General features: G+C 39.6%; 4 protein-coding genes across 6 annotated transcripts; 2 read left to right on the top strand and 2 right to left on the bottom strand.

Annotated features, from left to right (window-relative positions):
- Positions 1-321: 321 nt before the first annotated feature.
- LOC112288023 (general transcription and DNA repair factor IIH helicase subunit XPD) lies at positions 322-6,638 on the top strand. 3 transcript variants are annotated; one of them, XM_090253740.1, is made up of 15 exons: positions 322-478; positions 915-1,278; positions 1,704-2,158; positions 2,497-2,579; positions 2,756-2,943; positions 3,161-3,376; positions 3,697-3,890; positions 4,186-4,366; positions 4,558-4,682; positions 4,814-4,903; positions 5,150-5,228; positions 5,344-5,420; positions 5,647-5,755; positions 5,999-6,163; positions 6,352-6,638. In XM_090253740.1, exons 3-14 carry the CDS (start codon positions 1,935-1,937, stop codon positions 6,095-6,097), a joined length of 1,665 nt encoding a protein of 554 aa, XP_090109866.1. In that variant the 5' UTR covers positions 322-478; positions 915-1,278; positions 1,704-1,934; the 3' UTR covers positions 6,098-6,163; positions 6,352-6,638. The 3 variants fall into 3 exon arrangements, with proteins under 3 accessions (XP_090109866.1, XP_024387541.1, XP_024387542.1); XM_024531773.3 differs by having other exon boundaries at positions 325-478; positions 915-1,343; XM_024531774.3 differs by having other exon boundaries at positions 335-713; positions 915-1,343.
- Positions 6,639-10,351: 3,713 nt separating this feature from the next.
- LOC112287272 (uncharacterized) lies at positions 10,352-12,299 on the bottom strand. The gene is made up of 4 exons (XM_024530131.3): positions 11,739-12,299; positions 11,215-11,268; positions 11,003-11,062; positions 10,352-10,705 (listed from the first exon to the last, which is right to left on the bottom strand). Exons 1-4 carry the CDS (start codon positions 12,039-12,041, stop codon positions 10,538-10,540), a joined length of 585 nt encoding a protein of 194 aa, XP_024385899.1. The 5' UTR covers positions 12,042-12,299; the 3' UTR covers positions 10,352-10,537.
- Positions 12,300-13,796: 1,497 nt separating this feature from the next.
- On the bottom strand, positions 13,797-17,570 carry LOC112287889 (conserved oligomeric Golgi complex subunit 5). The gene is made up of 3 exons (XM_024531489.2): positions 16,082-17,570; positions 15,342-15,815; positions 13,797-15,000 (listed from the first exon to the last, which is right to left on the bottom strand). Exons 1-3 carry the CDS (start codon positions 17,219-17,221, stop codon positions 14,071-14,073), a joined length of 2,544 nt encoding a protein of 847 aa, XP_024387257.1. The 5' UTR covers positions 17,222-17,570; the 3' UTR covers positions 13,797-14,070.
- A 1,996-nt stretch (positions 17,571-19,566) lies between these two features.
- Positions 19,567-21,616, top strand: LOC112287746 (protein CANDIDATE G PROTEIN-COUPLED RECEPTOR 7). The gene has a single exon (XM_024531093.3). It carries the CDS (start codon positions 19,959-19,961, stop codon positions 21,246-21,248), a length of 1,290 nt encoding a protein of 429 aa, XP_024386861.1. The 5' UTR covers positions 19,567-19,958; the 3' UTR covers positions 21,249-21,616.
- The last annotated feature ends 257 nt before the right edge of the window (positions 21,617-21,873 follow it).

Raw genomic sequence — 21,873 nt, 5'->3', positions numbered from 1 at the left:
TCAAATCTATTCATTCTATAAAATTTTGCAACCCACTTTCTACATTCATACTCTCTAAGCATTTTCTCTTTGGGCAAACTAAAGCAAATTTAATGGCAACACGAAATACTTAATCCAACAGATAAACATGAGAAACGGGTGGGAACGTGAGGGGAACTCGAACGAGGGACAAGCGGGGCCCCAATTCCGTGGATCCAAGGGATGGGCGTTAAATGAACGAACATTGCCTGATATTAGGGATTCATCCAGAAGATGAATGGTTTGCATCCACAAGGTCTAGTCGTCAAGCTTCGGAGGTGCCCCACTGTTAGCAGAGGATTCAAGGTGAAGCCTCGTGTTTTCAGCTTCTCCACTGCATTTGCGCCATCCCCCAGTAAAATTTGCAAGCAGGGGGGCAAGCTTTCTTCGGCTTGGCTGTCTCTGCATTGCACTGGGTTGGCATCTGCTGCTTGTAACATATCAATTGGTGCCGATTTTGGTGAGTGGTGGCAATTTTTGGATCTTCCCTCTGTAGGACAGTTAATCTCAGAAGTGTGTGAGGATTCGATCATGGTAGAGTGGTCGTTTTTGAACTTGTATCCGGGGTGCAACCCTGCAGCTCAGCTTGAAACTAGCGCATGAGAAACCATTCATATGAATACCGCACTGCGTCTGGCACAATTGTTCGGCGGCTTCGGAAAAATACCTTTCATGAGTGATTGCGATCCTAGGAGGTTTTACACGCTCTCGAAGTTCTTCTGTGGGTTATTCTTTGTGATTGATTAGATTTTGCGTAATTGAGGAAATCAGAATTCGAATTGCTTTTTATTAGGGGTGAGTTTAGATTGATAATTAGTTGTTCGTTACGAACAGCTTCCTGAATTGGTTAGGTTTTGGGATAGACGGCCTTATGTGATTGAGGTGCTGTTTTCCAGGGCTGCGGGGACCAATTGCGGGGTTAAAGAATCAATTGGGTTCGAATTTCTAGGTTTGTTGAATTTGTGAAGATGAAGTTCAAGATTGAGGGGCTCACGGTTTACTTCCCGTACGAGTTCATTTATCCGGAGCAGTATGATTACATGGTGGATCTCAAGAGGACACTCGATGCGAGGGGCCACTGTTTGTTGGAAATGCCCACAGGAACCGGGAAAACAATCACCCTGCTGTCACTGATTACGAGCTACATGCTGGCTAATCCGTCAGTTGGGAAGCTTATTTACTGCACACGAACTGTACATGAGATGGAGAAGGTTCTAGAGGAGCTTCGGAAGTTGCAGGCTTATCAGGAAAAAGCTCTCGGTAAGGCTGCGAAAATGCTTGCTCTCGGACTGAGCTCCCGAAAAAACCTATGTATTCACCCTCAGGTATGCATTTGCATTTATGTGTCAACGTGTCGGTCAGAATTTTAAAATAATGTTGGCTTCTGTTAGTAGACCTAGTGCAGTGAAACATGGTCAGAAGTTTGCACACACCAAATGCTGAACCCACAGACTCTTAAAATTAATAACGTGTTTTCCAGCATTCTTTAGGTTTGAGGTTTACCTAAGCAAATTCAGGAGGCTTATACACTGTTCATTGAATTACCTGTTTGAGTTCAAAGTCGACTAACAGTGACAATAGCTGGTGTACCGATAATTAAGCATCGATTTTCAGTAAAAATCCCTGCTCTGAAGAGGAAATGACTAGATTGGTTCGTAGTTATGCTCAAAGGCTTCTCTTTGCAGGTCAGCGGGGAAGGATCCAGGGAGAGCGTGGATGCAGGGTGTAGGAAGTTGACAGCTTCTTGGGTCAGGAGCTTGGCTTTGGATAATCCTAATATTGAATTATGTCCATATTATGAAGGCTATGAGAAAGGGGGCGCCGATGCACTTCTTCCATCCGGCGTATACACCTTACATGACTTGCGGGGTTTCGGGCGGGAGAAACGATGGTGCCCATACTTTTTGGCCCGTCACATGATCCAGTTTGCAAACGTGGTGGTATACAATTATCAATATCTTTTAGATCCTAAAGTGGCTGGAATCATCTCAAAAGAAATGGAAAAGGAGTGCGTGGTCGTGTTCGATGAAGCCCACAACATTGACAATGTGTGTATCGAGGCATTGAGCGTGAACATTCGACAACAAACTCTGGATGGTGCCACGCGGAATCTCAGTCAAGTTACTCAACTTATTGAGAAGTGAGTTTCGAAATGCCATCAATGTCCCTGAACTTGAGGATTGCCTTATTCGTGTGGCATGGGTTGTATAACATCAAGCAATTCATATCGCTTCGAAACTCATGAATTGGCAGTTTTCAATGGTTTGATGTGAAGAAATGGCACGAGAAATAGGTTTCAAGGTCTAGTGGGCAGAGTGAATGTAGTTGCACGGCTTTACTTACGTGGTTCTAACCCTACGTTCAGTATTTTTACATAATACGGTCACTGGTTCACGTCATTTGATAAAGTTACATGCTGCATAATTTGAAGCTGTCAACTGCTTTGTTACGCGTTCACAGATGATTTGCAATTTCCAGATCTAAGGCTACAGATGCAAATCGGCTACGTCAGGAGTACAGCAGATTGGTTGAGGGTTTAGCCCAACGCGGGAACCTAGCTGGTGCGCCTAATCTCCTTCGTATTGAAAAGATTTAGTGGCGAAGCATCTTATGTTTCTCTTCTGAATAAGTTATTCTTTATTTCTGCGCCGTATTCTGTGTGTGCCGTCTTAAAATCTACCATAATATTTTCAGCAACAAGGGTTTCAAATGTCCTCTTTGGCTTTGTGACGTTCAGGAACGGACACATGGTTAGCGAACCCAGCATTACCACAAGACATACTTCAAGAAGCAGTTCCTGGTAATATTCGCCGTGCAGAGCATTTCGTAGCTTTCTTGAAGCGCCTAGTGCAGTACATTAAGAACCGGATGATTACTGAGAAAGTGGAGAGCGAGAGTCCGGTTTCTTTCGTAACTGCACTGCAGGTACTGATCTACCTATCATTCCTTGTGATCCCTGACACACGAGGTAACTGTTTCTTCGTTGAATTTTTTCTTAAAAGTTGTGTAAACTAAGGAATTACGAGTGCGTGGAAGTTTCTGTACTCAAGCCTTCTTCAGAAGTTTTTTCTATGTATTCTCGTGCACATCCATGCGTAGAAATTGTATGATACTAATCATTGACATAATCCAACTGATGCAGAATCAAGCTGGCATCGATCAGAAGAGTTTGAAATTCTGTTATGATCGGCTGCATTCTTTGCTGTTGACCCTAGAAGTGACAAACACAGATGAATTTATGTACATTCAAACTGTGTGTGATTTCGCCACGCTTGTTGGCACATATACAAGAGGGTTCACCATTATCATTGAGCCCTATGATGAACGCATGCCCAATATTCCGGATCCTGTACTGCAGGTGGGTTCTTCCTCATCTTTTTAGGGTTGAAGAAGTCGCCAGCTTTCAGTCGTATAATTTCAAAACGTATTGTTTTCTTTCTTCAAAGTTTTTCTGTAGTTAGCTTCAAAATCAGTTGATTATGGGTTTAGCACTTACTAATGCAAGTATCAGTTGTATTGCAATATAGCTTTCTTTTGTGTGTTTCTTTGAGTGCTCTGTTTTATTCTTTCATCCGCTTTCAGCAGTTCATTGTGCTGATATTAGCTAATTTGAGGTTTACTATTCGAAATCTTTCAGCTGCATTCTGAATTTGTGAATTTCGCTTGTTATGGCTGCAGCTGAGCTGTCTGGATTCCTCCCTCGCAATAAAGCCAGTATTTGAGAAATTCCAAAGTGTTGTAATCACGTCTGGTACTCTTAGTCCAATTGATCTGTATCCGCGTTTACTGAATTTCCATCCAGTCATCTCAAACAGCTATAAGATGACTCTTACTCGTGACTGCTTATGCCCTATGGTTCTCACACGAGGGAGGTTAGTGCCGTCCTGTGCTGTTCTGTAAATTTTGTTAATTTGCATTCATGGACGTCATTCTTGAGTTTTTTTGGGTGGGTGACGATAGTCAAGCTATCTGATATTTTTAAATATTTGTTGGTGTTTATTAAGTCATACTAACCTGATTGTTTTGTACCTTGCTGTTTGGTCAATTTCATAGGTCTACTTGCTTTTCTGCATGGCATTCCATTGTTAGAACAGGTCAAATGGTTGCATAGATATTTAAGATTTGTAATCATTTTTTATTTCTTATTCCAATTTTATTACAATGCAGTGACCAGCTGCCTGTCAGCACGAAATTTGATATGCGGAGTGATCCTGGAGTTGTTCGCAATTACGGTCGTCTGCTACTAGAGATGGTCACTGCTGTTCCGGATGGAATCGTGTGTTTCTTTGTCAGTTATTCCTACATGGATGGAATTGTTAATAGTTGGAATGAGATGGGTATATTGCAGGTCATTTTCACATCCACTTTGAACATTTCTCAGTTTACACTATTTAGTATGTTCAGGGAATGTGTTAATTAAATTAGTAGGTGGCCTGTGACAATGAACTACCTCACAGAAATGACTCAATCATGGAATGATACGCTTTCTCAGTGAATCGTGCATTCCTCTATACTCATTCTTTTTCGCTTTGGCTACAGGAAGTTATGCAGCATAAGTTGGTCTTCATAGAGACACAAGATGTGGTGGAGACCACACTTGCTCTTGATAACTACAGACGAGCTTGTGATTGTGGTCGTGGTGCAGTCTTCTTCTCTGTTGCTAGGTAAGTTGTTTCTGGATCGTCCATCTACAGTCGTATTTGAGATTTAGAGGCTCAATCCTCAACTCGTATGAGCTACATGGAGACCTCGTTTCACTGACCATCAATGTGGCTGGTGATTGTCGACATGGCAGGGGCAAAGTTGCAGAGGGTATTGATTTTGACCGGCACTATGGTCGCCTTGTGATTATGTATGGTGTACCATTTCAATACACCCTCAGCAGGTACTTAAAACCTCATCATATCCATATCTGTGTATATAGTAGTAAGTTTATCTCATGAATTATCGTAGGTAATGATAATTACTAGTTAATTAATGGAGCAAAACAAACAGGATTGCGTTTTTGAATTCCGTGCATCTTGTGCTGCAACACACATTGACAACTTCATAAATTGCTCCTGGTTTCTACAGTTCAGTGTAATCAACTTCAGTGTCGAGATTTTGATGAATTCCTTTTGTTCTTTCACAGAATATTACGAGCTCGTTTGGAGTATCTGCGAGAAACTTTTCAGATTAAAGAGAATGATTTCCTGACGTTTGATGCCGTGGTATGTTTCGCTACTGGACTGGTTTATGGATTCGGTTCATGAAATTCTCAACGAGTTCATGACATTACTTTCTCCTTTTGCTAATGAGGTGCATTTGTATACTCGTGTGGGTCAGCGTCAAGCTGCACAGTGTGTGGGACGCGTTATTCGTTCTAAAGCAGATTATGGAATGATGATTTTTGCTGACAAGAGGTATGCCATCTGTTCCATCTCTTTCCAACTCTGAATAAATTTTAAGTTCCTAGTTCTCGATGTTTTCCAAGTGGTACATGACTTCAAAGGTTTCGTTGGGTTTGAAAATGCACACATGCGAATTCAATGAGACCGCTCAACATTCCCTCTGCAACAAACTTGCTCTTCGAAGGTGATCTATGTTTATTTTTACGCATTACCTAATGTCGTAATCGACATGGAATAGGTACAATCGGCACGACAAGCGATCGAAACTACCTGGGTGGATTTTGTCACATTTACGAGAGGCTCACCTCAACCTCAGTACAGACATGTCTGTCCATATTGCACGAGAGGTACTGTAGGTCCATGGTCGTGTCTTGATGGCAGCTGTTTTGCATTAGTTCGGCATCTACTGTAATTGAACGCTTTTACCCCGGCTTTCAAAGTGCTTAGCAAGGTGGATACTTGTATGTCTAAGGCTTAGTTCTATTCTGTTTAATTTGATGCTAGTGAAGATCTTGTTTTAGTCCCCTTATTTCGTTCTGCCCGGGCAGTACACGGTGGTCTAGATTCTAACCTGGAGCACTGTTCTGCAGTTTTTAAGGCGAATGGCTCAGCCGTACGACAAAACTGGAAAAGGGCTCAACGCGACACTTCTCTCACAGGCTGACCTGGAGAAAATGGAGAAAAAATGAATATGAATGTACTATCTCCGCCTGCAATCTTGTGATGATGCATGTTTGCTCCGTTTCCTCTATAAGGTAAGTCCTGGTCTTTCTTGAAGACATTAAAACCGGTTTTAAAGGTAGTGAGTTCATTTCAATCCTTAATCTTCAAATTTTATGCCTGAATGAAAATTTACGTGTAATTTTGTTTCTGAAGAGTATTCCATCTACGAAGTCTTCAACAGATTCTGAAGCATTCAACGATTATTCTACGACCTGTGCAGGGTGGATGGCCGAACTTTTTTAATGAGTTCTGATGTTGAGCTACCTATGCTTTCAGCCAAAGTGTGATGTGAACGCGCAAGCATTCATCCTGCAGTTGACTTGGCTGTAAGCAGTCTATCAATCTCCAGTTTTGGAGCTGATCTGTCTTCAAATTTACCTGTAGTTGTATAGAAATAGCCCTGCGGTCCTCGTTCTTATCGTAGCACTAAGCAGTTGTAGATGAGGAACTTGTCGATTCAATTTTTTCGAATCAGCATGAAATTTAATGCGCAGAAATCTGTTGTCATTTGCACCGGTTGACAAACTTTTGATGCTGAATGGTGATCAAGCTTGTTACTGATCAGACTGTAATTCACTGCTCCTCAACATAGAATGTCTTTGGCACTGATTGGAATGTAATTTACTTTTTGCACTTGGGGGCAATTTTGATGATTGTGCCCGCATGCTTTGCTGGATGTGATTTGTTGATGAGCAGCACGTGAAGAGAATTGAGACGCCAAGTGCACGACTATTGTGGTACAGTGTTGAAAATCTGGTTTATACAATTGTATGGTTTGAAGATATGATCTTATCCAGAAGATTAAGCACTCATCTACGAGGTCTGCAGTCTGCAATGACCTTACAAGAGAGAATGAACACATCGTTACTTGATTGATACTCTTCACCGTCTTGTATTCTTTACTACTACAGGATGCTTGATGATGCGCAAGACCTGGCCCCAGTGCCCGGGATACTTTCCTGTATCAGAGCCCTGCCAAGCACGTAGTGGAGCATGTGTAGGAATGAGGCTATTGTGATAACCTGAACATCACTTACAGTGCTTCTCAAAATATGCGGTAGATATTCAAGCCATATAACCAATACTGTATGGATTGTTATAAGTTCTGTGTATTGATGTGATCAAATAATGATCTGTGAGCTTTATTATGAGCAATATACTGAAACAAATCCACTATGGTAGGAATTTATTTTCATATTTTTCTTTGTTTTCCATGCATATCTTTCTATTAATACATGTTTATAAACCCAATTGTAGTTTAATTATAGTCAACTTGTACTTGCAACAAAATTTTCTGTTGTGATAATTGACTTGAATGTTAGTGACAAGGACAAATATCATTATTAAATCTGTAATTTATATTTCTAAACTCAGTAGCTGTTGGCACACAAAAGGAGGTTTTAAATCCAAGCATACTATGATTCTATGTTGTGACATATGAAATATCAGATACATTAGAATAATATACCACAAATTATGCTACTTTTCGTAACAATTACAACTAATCTTGTACTAGCATTAAATATTCAATCAACTATACAAAATAGCATTATTGTACAAAATTATGTAAAAAAACTTATACATGATACTGTTGTAGGCCAAAATTGTTTGTATGAAATAAGGAAATGAAGTGGTGGTTGAAAGATGGAAATTGTATACAATACAAAATTTTAGGAAAAAACGTCACAATAATTCTACTTCTATGTGTAAAAAATAAATAAAAAATTAAAAAATTAAAAAATTAATACATAAAAATAAAAAATTTGCACACAAATTCTTCTTTGAAATAAATTTACATAAATATTTCAAATACATAATATAGTATTTAGCATATCATCATTATCTTTGATTATTGTTTGTAGATAGGACAAACCATATGTTAATTCATTTTAAAACCAACTTCTTACAGCAAAATAAAAAATATTTTAAAAATATTAATTATTTAAAAGATAAAATTAAAAATCTAAAATGTGCAAGTTTAGATTAGACTTTGTAAATGCCAAAATATGCATTAGAGAAATTTATAGCATTATGATAGTCTATCATCAATTTTAATGCTTGGATACTTCATGTATAATATGATTTTTGTCAAATAACATTTACAAGCAATTATGAGAATCAAAAAAAAAAATATATATATATATATATATATATCTTATTACACAAAATCTATTATTATTGTAAAGGTTATTACCAAATATTATATCTTTATGATAAACATGTGGACAACAAAGAGCCTATGAGCATAAAAAGTTCCAAGATATGCACCTACACACTTATCATTAATTTGTTTTTAATAAATTGGATTAAATAGATAAATATTAAGAAATTTATAATAAAATTTCATTCAGTATATTGTACATATTAATAAAGATAGATTTTTTATGTTATATAAATTGCATTAGATACTCTATTAAAAAAGATTTAAAATTGGTCAAATTTGCTTGTAAATATTTATTTGATGTATGCATTTAAACAATTTCATTACTAACTACAAGATTTACAATAAATATCAACAATGTGTCTATAATTATTAACTAAGCTAATATTTTTATGGATGAATATCTTTTATATTCTTGCAAATAAAAATAGAACAACATGCATTTATACTCTACATCTTATCCAATAACTACACTTTTACAAATCTATAAAAATGTAGAATATTACATTCTATAACAATTACTAAAAAATTTATGCTTATTACTAAATCAAACATCTTTAGTAAGTATCTCTTTCAACTTAATCTAAGTGTTAATGATTAAATCACAATAAATTTAGTTATTTATTAAGGTATATCCTTTAACTTTAAATGACAACCAATATTGAAAAAATTAATATCCTTAAAATCAAAAAATTAATTAAATTAAAAAAATTAACCAATTTTTACATGGATAATTACATATCTTAATTTTTAAATTATTAATAAGTTGCAATGTATTCAATGTCTTGCCTATTATATGCAACTTGGTAACATATGAGGTAGAATTTATACTTCAATAGAACATATAGTAATACGAACAGAACTACATCAGAATCTGTTTAGATTAGTTTTTCTAACTTCATCAATCTATCTTCTTTTTTTTGTTTTTTCTAACATTGATTTTTTTGTGGTTGTATTCATGGTTGGCTAGCCTGTGTTATAACATATTCCAGTTTTTCTTAATTATCTTTTTTTGTTAGAAGTCTCTTTTTGAAAAAGATTATTGTGATAAACAGTTAAATATATAAATAATTTATTTGGTTGCAAATTTGCATTACAGATACTTTGAGGATTATTTTTATAATTTATTTACACCTGCATATTATTAAAATTTGCCAAGAATTTAGTTTATCCATAAAAAATAAGACTAAAAATGTAAGAGCTGTTTTTGGTTTTATAATTTCAAATTTTTTTTTCATCTAAGAAATAATAACATGCTAAAAAGTAAATGTTAATAATGAATTGAAGGAAATTTTATAAGTACTATTTGAAATTCTGAATTATCTTATAATTGTGGTGGAACTAATCAAATATCATAAAACATCTTGAAGATGAGGGGCCAAAAAAAAAAGGTGACATACTTCTACTGTATAACAAAGATTTAATAAGAAAAACCAAAAATATCTAAATATCTAAATATGAATTACATCCATTGCAACATTAGTTACATTCTTTAGAAAAATATACAAGTCCAATGAACCATTTCTTTAATATTTATATGACACGTTCTCTTATTAACACATAGTAGATAGTGTACAAGAATAAATATTACAAGTTCATTAAGCCATAAAAGATTAGACACCTCCCCACAATGGTCAACATCATTCTATGAATTTGCCTGCAGAGACTATTCCACCATGTAAATATTAGCAGCAACTCTAACAGGTCTTGATGAAATTAATCATATGATTAGTTAATTATGCAAAAGAGTAACGAAAACCTCCTAAAGACATTAATCCCATCCCATAACTCCCAACTAATTGTGAACAATGAGCAAGTGAAGGTTCTCTTCACATATTATGCTCACGAGACTTGAAATGTGACAAATCATTTGGCCTGTTGTTGGTGATGTGCGAGCTTTTTCAATTGATTGTCAGTTCAATAACGAGGATATATTATCTATACTGCATCTATATCCTAATTGTGATGACAAATTCGCCAACTACTTTGATTAAATTTAGATGAATCATGCAAAAAAATGGTGAGCATGCCACAATTCTCAACCATCTCAGATTTCTCATTTTCGGAACCTGTCAACTCCATCTTGAAATTAAGAAAAAAGTGCTCATGATCGGAAATTACATTGCGGTAAGCAATTGTACACTCGTCATTTTCCTAGAGCCGAGGACGAATGTATCCTCTCTACAAGAAAGACAAAAAGACCAGTGAAAAACAAAAGACAAAAATAAGATGAGACATATCATCTCTACTCTGTGGTGGCTTCCTCCTCAGCGTAGTCGATGTAATCGTCATCCTCAGCTTCATCGCCATCAAAGCCTAAGCTGAGAGCTTGCATCTTAAATCCTGCCGTCTCAATAAGTTGTACCAAGCTTGATGCAACACCAGTTGCTTGGATATCGGTCTGCTTCACTAGCTGCGACAATCACATCCAGAAGAACGTTACCACACGGGCAAATATAGGACAACATCTTCGAAGGTCACCAACAACTCTTAGAAAAGAAGATAAGCTAATGGTGGCTCGAGATGCGTCAACGAGTGCTCTCAAGCGCATCTTTTCGTTGCGCTTGAAATGTTACGATTTCCAACACCTAATTAAGAGAAATCGGATGTAGCAAATTTTCAACCTGTCAGTCGAGGAGTCAAAATTAAACCCAGAGCATTAACTTTAAAACCTATCTATGAAGAGGCCTCAAAATGAAATTCAATTTACCTCAACAGTGGCGGCACCCTCCAGGACATAGACCTTGACCTGGCTCACACCCTCGGTTTCCTGTAATACAAACGTTTGACCGAACATTCAGCCTTCAGATTTCCAATATAACAAATCCCAAAGAGTACATGCGAATTACCTCGCCGTGAAACAAGTGCGATATACTCACCTTCATAAATTAAGTAGCTAGGTCAAAGAGATTACACGCTTACCTCAAGAACCTTGGTGACTTTCGGGATATTGTTCTCGTTCAATGACCCTTCCGCCTGCACGAAGTGGTCACAAGTGTAGCATTAGGAACTCAACAACATCACGAGATTCCATGTAAAGTGTGGAATGCACAATGGGAAAGCAAGGCTGAGAAATTCCAAAGATAGCCCTAATGCATGGTTATTCCTGGAGGAACCTTAAATGACACGAACGACCACAATTACGTTGGAACTATTTTAACTAAAACTCCCGCAATTAAACAAACTTGAGAACTTCCATCAAGACCTTCCAGTTCTTATAGGACATATTTCAGCACGTATATGAGAAAAGCTAGAGCGAAAGAAGATACAAGAATCCAATGCTGCAAGTAAACGTTGTAAAACAGTATCCGGAGAGATGAATTAGACTGCCTCAATGAACAGAGAGTCCCATCTTGAGATGCTCTCACTTAGACTCAACGGCATCAAGGAAAATATAATCCAGGAAGTTGAGTGAGAGAGAGAGAGAGAGAGAGAGAGAGAGCCACCTTGAAGTACATGGAGAGACCCTCAGCGGGGACACCAGAGTCAGATTGGCTCGCAGTCACAGCCTCCTCGACAATTGCACTTGCTACGAATTTCACAGCACAGCTGTTCCTATTTCCCCAGCTATCAGCACCGGTAGTACGCAACTTCATGCCCAACGTGGAAGCAGCTCCGCACTTGACTCCTCCAAACGAGGCGCAGGACGCACTGGTCCTGCAACCTCGTCCAGCCTGGTTGTCTAAGGCTACTACTCTGTGACTCTGAACCACTCTCAATGTTGTCATCTGGCAAGCCACAGTTGCCATTGCGTCCAAATCCTCGAAGTGCGCTGCTCAAATTTCTCCCTCAAGAGCGAGCAAAAATCTAGAAATGCCACGGGAAATGAAGGCTCGAGGAGAGACTAGTGCCAGGTAATCGACACTCTGTAAGTCGAGCTACAATGCACGGTACAGCGTAGAGCCAGGCTCAAAAGAAAGAGAAGAAAGAGCAGCTCCACCTCCACGATAGGAAGAGTATCCAGGAACAATCCCCGCCGAGAGAGGAGCGGCAATGCGCGGAGAGGAGAGTAAGCGAGTGAGAGTGAGGGGGAGTCTCTCCATTGATGGCGCAGTTGGGAAGACGTCGCACGCTCTCCGTCACGGCACCACCACATGGATAAGGAACTCGATCGTCTTTATTCATCCATGCATTCATCTATCTATAACATCATTCATCCGTATCCTCTCCGCTTTCATCCTCAACCTTCATTCGTTTGTTCTCTCACTCTTTGGGCGAGATCGCATGTGTTGGGAACACTTGGTCTGACCATCTAATCCTATGTTGTATTCTGTTCATATATTTATTTTTATATTTTATTTTTATATGTATATATATTCAGAATATTAATATTGAATTATTTTTTCATGCAAATTTTTTGAGTCTTAAATTTTCGAAATTGAAATTAAGTGTGTAGGGAAAAAAGGATCAAAAAATTGGAATACATTCAACTAAAAGTTTTGAGTATAGTTTGTGGTATTAATAAATAAATAAAATTATTCACTTGGTAAAATGTTAGGCATTCAAAAAAAAACATGAAAATTACTCTTTTAATTACTTAGTATAATAGTTTTTATTTATATAGGTATAATTAAGATTAGAATGTTTTTTAAAAAAATCTTACACTAAATTTCTTTATTATATGATCATGTTAGATGTTTAGAGGGTCAAAAGTCATCCTGATATTTGTGTAGTATAATAGTTGTAACATTTTTACAATTTATCCAATATTTTGAATTAATAAATACTACATTTTATATATTTTTTGTTCTTGACAAAGATTCTTTGATTAACTTGTTGAAATCCTAGACAATAAACCAATTAGTTTGACTTGTTAAGATAATAAGAGACTATTAAATTCTTTTAGTTTATTCAATATTAAATTCTTTCTTCATAGATATGTCTTAGTGGAGCAACTTTTGAAAAGAAAAACTTCATTAGCTTATCTATATAATATGATTCTTGACTTTTTATAGACACACTTGTCTAAGTTAATAGAGGTGTTGTTGATAAGATTTGCAAAACTTTTTCTAAAGACTAATTAGGTCATATAATAGTTTTAATTGTTATTTTCTAACACCTAATTTTTTTAATATATCAAACATTCTAAATTAAAGAAAAATACATAATTGATGTTTTTCATAAACTTCTACCGAGAAATTTATTTGATGTGCAACAAAGCAATAAAGCAACAGTAGGAAAAAACCAATAATTAAAAACTGAAAGATAAGATACCCAGTTTACCAGAGCCACTGTGACTCCTTTCGAGAGAAGGCTTTGTTGGCACAGCAGAGGGCATGTGTAGAAACTAAGACTCTTGCCCACACAAACACAACTAAATTCTGGATTTTGAAACAGATAATGGACTGCAATTTTTCTACCGACAAAATTGCAAGCTATCTGAGAACAAGTGTAGTTCTATATCGTAAACTAATACATGGAGCAGACCTGAGCGATGCGCGCTGCTGGGAGGAGTGCTTTAGACTACCAAAGGATAGTATCAATGGTGCCATCACGAATCGAAGTGATATAAAAACAATCTTTATTGATTCTGAATGATGGAAGTCACACAGAAAGACACCCCTTCATTCAGAAAAAAAAAAATAAGGGGTCATCGTCATCGTTAACTATGTAAAAGGCTATAGATGAAGTACTCATCACATAGTAATAACCCAAAAATCATTTAGAAGCCATGAATGTTCTGAAGGCATGAGCTTTCTGAACCCAATATGGCTGATATTTACACCCTCAACAAGGTACTACTATTAGAAGACTAACAAGACCTTCCTGACCTAAAAGCTAACTCGACTTCCAATTAAGGGACGTACCCAATTGCAACATAAGAGGGTAGATAGGAGAGAATTCCTTGTCGCCTCTGGCCTGGATCTTAGCAGCATACTCGTCTAAAGTTGCCTTAATGCCCTTCCAGGCGTGCTCCTCGCCTTGAGAATCTAACCACAGGGAATACTGCTGAGGAGACAACTTCATGCGCTTTAATGGAGACTCCAACTCCACAGGTGCTCGTGTATAAAGATGGTGGAGCACAACTGTGGGGGGCAACTCTTGCAACACAGGACTACTGGCAAACTCCGAACTTTCGAGGAAGACCAGGGGCTTAAATGCACGGAAGGCACGATAAGGGGCACCCAGCTGCTCTACAGGAAACAAACTCTGACCAACCACCAGCTCCAGTTCTGCCATGTCGCTGATTAGTTGCAGCTTTCCTAATTCTGAAAGGGGTCTGACCATGGCTGCGTGTCTAACCCAGAACAGGAGAACGCGAGAAGCCAATTTCCTTGTTAGACCGGCTGATATTGATTCCCCTGATATCGACGTGACAGCTGGGGTAGAGCCTGCCAATAGCTTAGAGAGAAACTCACTTCGGAAGTGCAAAATTGATTTCTGTAAATCTTCCATGTACTTCGAGCAGCCATTGCCCATGCCACCATCCATGTCCATAGTCGCAAAACTTTGCTCATGGATCTGTAGTATGCAATTTTCCAGCCTCTCTATTATTGCCTTGAAGAGAGGGGTTATGCAATCTGATGCAACTCCATGGAGAGCAGTAAGAGATGGTGATAACACCTCAATTGTAGCACTCGGGAGGCCGACTAGCATGGACGTTACTCTGGCATGCACATCCTGGAGTTGGAGGCTAAGTGTGATATTTTTCAATTGCTGAGGAGTTAGAGGACCCATGACTTGTCGTGATTCCGGACCCGTAGAAGTCTGAATTTCACAATAACCCACGAGTTAATGATATTGATAGGTACCGCATTGTAATGCTTGGAAAAGAACACAAATATGGCACGAATTAATCTCACATTTTTTCTCAAACAGTCTTCGCTACTCATAGGTCTAGTTCAAGAGCATTCAATGTAAGAGCTGCACACAATCCAATCTATCGTCTCGCATGGATCACAAGGTAAACCATTTTGTGCACTAGCCATCAATGAACAGGTGCAAAATTGGTGACCGGACATAAAACAAGAGCACACGTCCGCGTTTACATCTGTATGTGGATACCTCTAAGTCAGCAGTAAATAATACATGTGTTTGGGGTTAATGACCTGGTATTCAGCTCTTTCAGCAAGAAGCCGGAGGATTTTGCCAATCTCTCGAGACACCAAAAATGTGAGCCTAACGTCTGGCTTTACCACATCGAGCTCCTCGTGGATACGAGACACCAGTCTGAAAATTTGTTCTTGAGATGGAATACTTCCACGAACAGCAGCTGGAAACATACTGTTCACAAGCTCAGAAAGGCGACCAAGGGACTTTCCCAAATAAGCCGTTTGGAAGGGCTCCAGAGCTGCTACAAGCTGATCTCTAGCTTCAGGCTTAATGGCTGGAGGCACTCCCTTCACATCTGTCTCCCTGAATAGTCTCTCCAGTAAGCCATTCACCATGCCGAGAAGCTTGGGGTAACCTACAACAAATGTATCTTTGACAAAGCTCGATGCAGTGAAGGCGGATTTCATCTGGCTGGCAAATGATTTCACTACTACTTCCCAAACCCGCTCTGTCAACATCGAATCACCAGGCTGCAAAGCAATGTGATATTATTTGTGGTTCAAAATAGCACAGTAAGAACCTAAAATAACCTCAGTATAGCCAAATGCTTTCAAATACTATTCTATTATAGATCTAATACTGGAAACTGAGAAGAAATGGATCTCCTCCACAAAACATGAATAAATAAATAAACAAATAAAACCTAGCGTCAAGTAATTCCACTAGTAAAAGCACTGAACAGACTAGACGACGTTGGCAATAATACACTCACGTACGCGGCCAGTAAACCTCTTACCTGCATGATTTCGTCCAAGAACCCAACGTGGGTGATAGGGTCTCTTTTCTTTGCCAGCACTCGCTGCAAATGCCAAACAACCACCACAATGCCATGAAGCTGGTCCATACAGGTTCCCATTTTCTGCCACAAGCTCTCTCTTGCTCTTGGGATACCAGCGCCTTGAGAGGCATTGCTCCGTTGAATGGCTCCCGAGCCAAGAGAACTTCCAACACTTGCTGAAATGGTTTTCCACTCCAAAGCAGCACTTACACTTTTTATGGCCAATCCTTTATATTTCCCGATCAAAGACTCAACCGTAGGCTTGAGCTCGCCCATGTTGTAGTACACCTGTAAAAAGCTACCTACCTCCGCCTGGTTGAGTGACTCCATCCCCTTCTCTAGCCCTTTCATTGCTTCGGTTTTAATCTGACTTCCAACCTCGAAAAGCCAGGGTATTTCGTCATCCACTACCTCCACGCCCGCAAGATCGGTTTCCTTCCGGAGAATTTCTATCTCATTGTAGAACTGAGCAGCCTTGGCCAGGTCTACATTGGACCCACCTGATTCCATCAACTCCTGTAGTCGCTTCATCTGCTTCAAAACCCTGATCACAGTCCTGAGAAGCTCCACCGTATCGTGTAGGGATGCCAATTGCTTGGATTTGGACTTAATGTGCTTGTAAGGCTCCGCAATCTCTGCCCTCACTCTCTGCGTCGAAGCTTGCAAGCTTTCCACCCCAGCCCTGACCACCGTGAGCACACTCTCTGTTTCCTTCAAATTCGACAGCTGCTGGAGCAGCTCATCGTGCCGCAAGAAAACCTCACTCCTCAGCTGCCTCTCCAGCAGCTGAATTCCCTCCTGCAATTTCTCAGAAGACGCCGCGGCAGATCCGCTGCTCAACGCCTCACTAGCGAATTGCGTCGCATTGAAATCGTCCACGAGGAACTTGGAGAAAATCTTATCGTTCTTGAACTCCTCGATCGCAGCCCGGGAAGCCGCCTCGGCGGCCGCTGCATCGGGCGCATTTTCGTAAAAAACATCTCGATCGAACCGCGACAAAGAGGAAGATTTGTGCGAGGCCAATGTTTGCAGTCGCGGGGAGCCGGAGCTCGTGCGATTAAACGTGGTGTTCATCCTCTGCACACGCGGAGACGCCATCTTCACTGCCCACGCCTACCCACAACGCAGATCGCATCTGCAGCCGTTGCTGAAACCCAAAAAAAACCCAACACCCATCTTTCACCACCTCTACCACGAGACCCCTTCACACCCAAACCTCAAAATCTGTCAACCCTACCACCAAAATCACTCGACACAACCATCACACACTCCACCACCACTACCACCACCACCAAACAAAGGCTCAAAAACCCTATTAGACACAAGACCCACCACTCAAACTGCAACTTCTACCCGACATTGCCCAGGGTGAACATTGAACCCAGCGCAATTGAATCACATTCCGCCTCTGGCTACAATGGGCAGCAACACCAGCATCGGGGTGCTCGCAATCAGCGTCGCGCAGCGCAAGCTCGTCTTCTTCACTGATTGATGGCATCATCCTTCGTTCGTTCGTCGTTCGGTCAACTATCGTTCGCCGATCCCCGGACTTTCGTCCACCTTAGCACGTTGCCACGTAGATTCATTAAAAAAATAATTGGGTTGGTTACGATGAATGTGGTCCAATAGAAATCCTTCGATTGGTTTTGCACACGGTCATGGGACACCTACATTTACCACATGTATTTTGTTTTATTACGAATAGTGTTGGGAAATCGTGGAACTCTCCACCTACCATGTGTTTAAAGCTTTAGGAATAAAAATAGATTAATTAAATAATTTAAAATATATATATGGCATTGTATTTTTAGTATTAGTGTGTGAAATATTGAGACCCATTTCTGACTTGTAACCCACGGAAGACACCCATTTACCATAAAAAAGTTTCAAATTGGCTTGACTTGTAGTGTAAAGTAATGTTAAGACGCACATTGGAGGCTGTGTGGAAGCAACACACTTTAACTAGTGGAGTTTTTTTTTTTTTTTTTTTTTTTTTTTTCGAGTTCTTCCTTTGATGTTTATTGAATTTATGGATATGTTACTTTTGAAAACCAAGCATGATGTAGTTCAATTAAATTATAAAAGAAAAGAAAACAAATAAAATTTGTCACCACTGATGTGAATGTGAATGTTTAGTGTTTTTTTTTTTGTTGTTGTTGTTGTGTCACGAGCTCTTTCTTGACATGGATCATTTTATTCTTTGACATTTGGTGAAGATTGACAATGTTTACAATTTTTTAGGTGAAAGAGCAAGAGTCTTTGGTATTTTATTGACATTGAAATTCATTTAAGGGGTTTGAAAGTGTGAATAGCAAAAACATAGGAGAGGGTCTTATAAGTCTAAAAAGTGTTCAAAATGACTTCGAAGGGGATAAAATAATTATCATTGTGCATTGATTGTAATCTTTGCTTTTGATTGTGAGAAAAAACAAGTTTTTGACAACATTACAATAATAACACCTGGTGTAATTATTAAATATGTATTTCAGTAAGGTATTGTAAATCTGTACTACATTTATATATGTAAATTATACTTGAAATGCAAGCAAGTAATGACTTGTTTGTTATTGTTATTATTATTAAATTTTAAAACTAAATATGATTGAAAGAGAACCTTGCTAATCACGTTTTATAAAGTACAATAAAAACAACCCCCAATATATATATATATATATATATATAATCTTATATATAATGTTTTAAAATCTTATATGTACAATGTTTGTATGATGCAAAATCTGGGAATAAATGTATTCATGAATTTGAAGTAGTTTTCCATAAAGAAATAACTATATTTTATTTCACAAAATGACTATTGTCAATGTTGTCTAAAAGATTTTGATACAAACATACATTAGAGTGATTGAACTAACTGGTTACATGAAGCTTCCAAACTTATTTACCGTTACTAATTTTACAGACTATCTAATAATCTAATAAAAAAAAAAAGGTGTGGACAAATTATTTTTCATGGTATTTATGGAAAAATTTAACAACTCATTGGCTTCACGTTAAAATTTAGAAAGCTTTAATAACTCATGTGTTCTCCTAAAAGAACAAACACTTAAATTTGATTAGAGTATTACTTGCAAATTGAACCCTTAAAAACAGATATCTTCACTGTGGGTCCCATTTGTATTAATAATCAACGGAACCAAATAATTAATTAATACCAATGGGACCCACAGTGAAGTGGACGAAACGGCGCCGAGTGACGAACAGAAGGTGAACGAAGTCATACGAAGCAATGACCAGACTGGATGAACATTGCCACGTCATTACATGCCACGCTGGCCAAGGAGGCACAATAGGCGCGGTCAACGGGTGGGAGCAGTCAAGGAGGGGAGGGGAGGGCAGGATGCATGATTGGGGAAGGGACACCCGTGACCGCGCGATGGGAGGCGGGACCCATGAGCGCCCCCGTCCAGACCCTCCTCGTGACGATGGGAATGCGCCCCGTAAACGAGCTCGCCTTAGCTCTCGCTCGCTATCCCTTTCCAATTGCGGCTTCCCTCTTCTTCGTCGCGGTCATCCCCAGAACCCTTTTTGTTGTAGTTGTCGTGATTTGGTTGTTTTTGTTTGAGGGGAGTAAGTGGCGTGGTAGGTAGGTGAGGGTATGGAAGCGTGGGAGGTCGGAGTGGGATATGCGAAGGAGTTTTAGATCTTAGGGTTTGGTTTTTGGGGGTGGAGTCAGAGCGTGGTGGAGTCGATGGTATGTTGAATGTGGACGGGAGGTTGAGAGATCTCGGCCGTGACCAGTGTTGTTAAGCGAAGAGAGTTTTCTGAAGGGGAGCAGTCTCTAACGAGACACGGGACTTGGAAGAATAGTGACACCATGGCGGGCAGGAGTGGCCTGCTGAAGGCTCTGGTTGTGGTGCTGGCGTTGATGCCGCTAGTGTCTGGTGAGATCAAGGACCTGTCAATTAAAAACGATGCGCGTCCTATCATTCCGTTCGAGACTTTTGGTTTTTCGGTCGGGGGTGAGGTTTCTATAGAAGTGACGAACGTGAAGGTGAAGGACCCGGCGGCTGATCTGCAGCGGATGGGGTTTTTCCTTTCTACTATGGATGATCTGGTTCCTGTGATTTCCCAGTTGGAGGGGCTAGGGAAAAACTGTCTCCTCGACAGCAACTTGATGCACACCTTGTTCACAATGGCTGATCCCGTGAAAGCCAACTTCACGCATCAGGTGATGCAATCCAATGAGTATACTCTCTTCTTTGAGAATTGTGTGAAGACTGAGGTCTCGATGGAGGTGAAGACTTCGATGTACAACGTGGAGAACGGCTACAGGGATTTCTTACCCGTCGGGCAGACTGTGCTCCCAAGGATGTACTTCCTTTTCTTCTTGGCCAATGTCGCTTTATTGGGCACTTGGATCTACGCGTGCTGGGCGCAGAAGGAATCGGTGCACCGCATCCACTTTTTGATGGGCCTGTTGGTCGTTTTGAAAGCCTTGAACATGATCTGCGAGGCAGAGGACAAGCAGTATGTGAAGAGGACAGGAACACCACACGGATGGGATGTTGCTTACTACATCTTCAACTTCCTCCGAGGTTTGCTGCTATTCAGTGTTATTGTCCTTATCGGAACTGGATGGTCTTTCTTGAAGCCATTCCTTCAGGACAAGGAGAAGAAGGTACTCATGGTGGTGATTCCTCTTCAGGTGTTTGCGAACACCGCTTACATTGTTTACGACGAGTCTGGTCCCTCAACGAAGGATTTCTTCACCTGGAAGCAAGTTTTCCTTTTGTTAGATATCATATGTTGCTGTGCAGTGTTGTTCCCTATTGTTTGGTCTATCAAGCATCTTAGAGAGGCTGCCCGTACTGATGGCAAGGCTGCTAGAAACCTGGCGAAGCTTACTCTGTTCCGCCAATTCTACATCGTGGTCGTGAGTTACATTTACTTTACACGCATAGTTGTGTTCGCCTTGTTCACTGTCACCGTCTATCGGTACCAATGGACCAGCAAGTTCGCCGAGGAGGCTGCCAATCTTGCCTTTTATATCTACACAGGGTACAAGTTCAGGCCCGTTGTGCACAACCCTTACTTTGTACTCGATGACGACGAAGAGGAGGCCGCTGCACAGGAAGCTTTGAAAGATGACGAGTTTGACCTTTAAAGTTGCCATATTGCTGTGAGCGGCGGCGTTGTTGGAGGGCCTGACGTGAGCCAGCATGCTAGAGTTCCTCTTGACGGAACATGTCTGCAGATCCTCAGTATCACGAATTGGGGGGAAGATTGTTAATGTCCTAACGAGTCTTGGGCAAATGTTGGTTTCATGACGGCCGAATCAACTCCTCCACGAGTATCTGAAACCTCTGTATTCAATTGAGGTATCTTCGTGCATACTTAACTTTAGTCAGCTGATTGCATTTTAGTTTAAATGAAGATGATGTAGTGTTCTGATCTAGAACATTTTTTTTGCTTCTAAGAAATCATCATGTTTTTCGTCTTTCGAAACATGTACCTGGTTACCATTTTTATCAAGCTCAATCTCCTCGGGCACCATCATGTGCCTTAATCACATCTTTATCCCCACATTTAACGTCATGAGATCCACAAATTACATGTTGTGACAACGATGATTCAATCAGTCTGGTTAATTTTTCATCATGAAAGGCTCTCCTGTTCCAAGGATATTCTACTAATGTACCCAATATTGTGACAAGTTATGGTTCAAACAATAAATTAAGATAAGGTTTTGAGGTGAGCCTAGATCTATTTTTTGACAAATGAATTTTCTA

This window comes from Physcomitrium patens, chromosome 10, assembly GCF_059467195.1.
Source record: "Physcomitrium patens ecotype Gransden chromosome 10, ASM5946719v1, whole genome shotgun sequence".
Taxonomy (NCBI): Eukaryota; Viridiplantae; Streptophyta; class Bryopsida; order Funariales; family Funariaceae; genus Physcomitrium; species Physcomitrium patens.
Note: the sequence above shows the minus strand (reverse complement) of the source record. Positions and strands in the feature narration are given on the sequence as shown.

Bases quoted from the DNA above. Each gene is read 5' to 3' on its own strand.
- LOC112287272 (XM_024530131.3), bottom strand. From the start codon at position 12,041: ATGGCAACTGTGGCTTGCCAGATGACAACATTGAGAGTGGTTCAGAGT. The intron at 11,269-11,738 runs GTGGCTCTCTCT...CACTTCGTGCAG, and splicing joins GTCTCTCCATGTACTTCAAG to GCGGAAGGGTCATTGAACGA. The intron at 10,706-11,002 runs GTAAATTGAATT...TGATTGTCGCAG, and splicing joins AGGGTGCCGCCACTGTTGAG to CTAGTGAAGCAGACCGATAT.
- LOC112288023 (XM_024531773.3), top strand. From the start codon at position 987: ATGAAGTTCAAGATTGAGGGGCTCACGGTTTACTTCCCGTACGAGTTC. The intron at 2,159-2,496 runs GTGAGTTTCGAA...TGCAATTTCCAG, and splicing joins GTTACTCAACTTATTGAGAA to ATCTAAGGCTACAGATGCAA. The intron at 5,756-5,998 runs GTACTGTAGGTC...ACTGTTCTGCAG, and splicing joins CTGTCCATATTGCACGAGAG to TTTTTAAGGCGAATGGCTCA.
- LOC112287889 (XM_024531489.2), bottom strand. From the start codon at position 17,221: ATGGCGTCTCCGCGTGTGCAGAGGATGAACACCACGTTTAATCGCACG. The intron at 15,816-16,081 runs GTAAGAGGTTTA...ATTGCTTTGCAG, and splicing joins TCTTGGACGAAATCATGCAG to CCTGGTGATTCGATGTTGAC. The intron at 15,001-15,341 runs GTCATTAACCCC...TGTGAAATTCAG, and splicing joins CTGAAAGAGCTGAATACCAG to ACTTCTACGGGTCCGGAATC.
- LOC112287746 (XM_024531093.3), top strand. From the start codon at position 19,959: ATGGCGGGCAGGAGTGGCCTGCTGAAGGCTCTGGTTGTGGTGCTGGCG.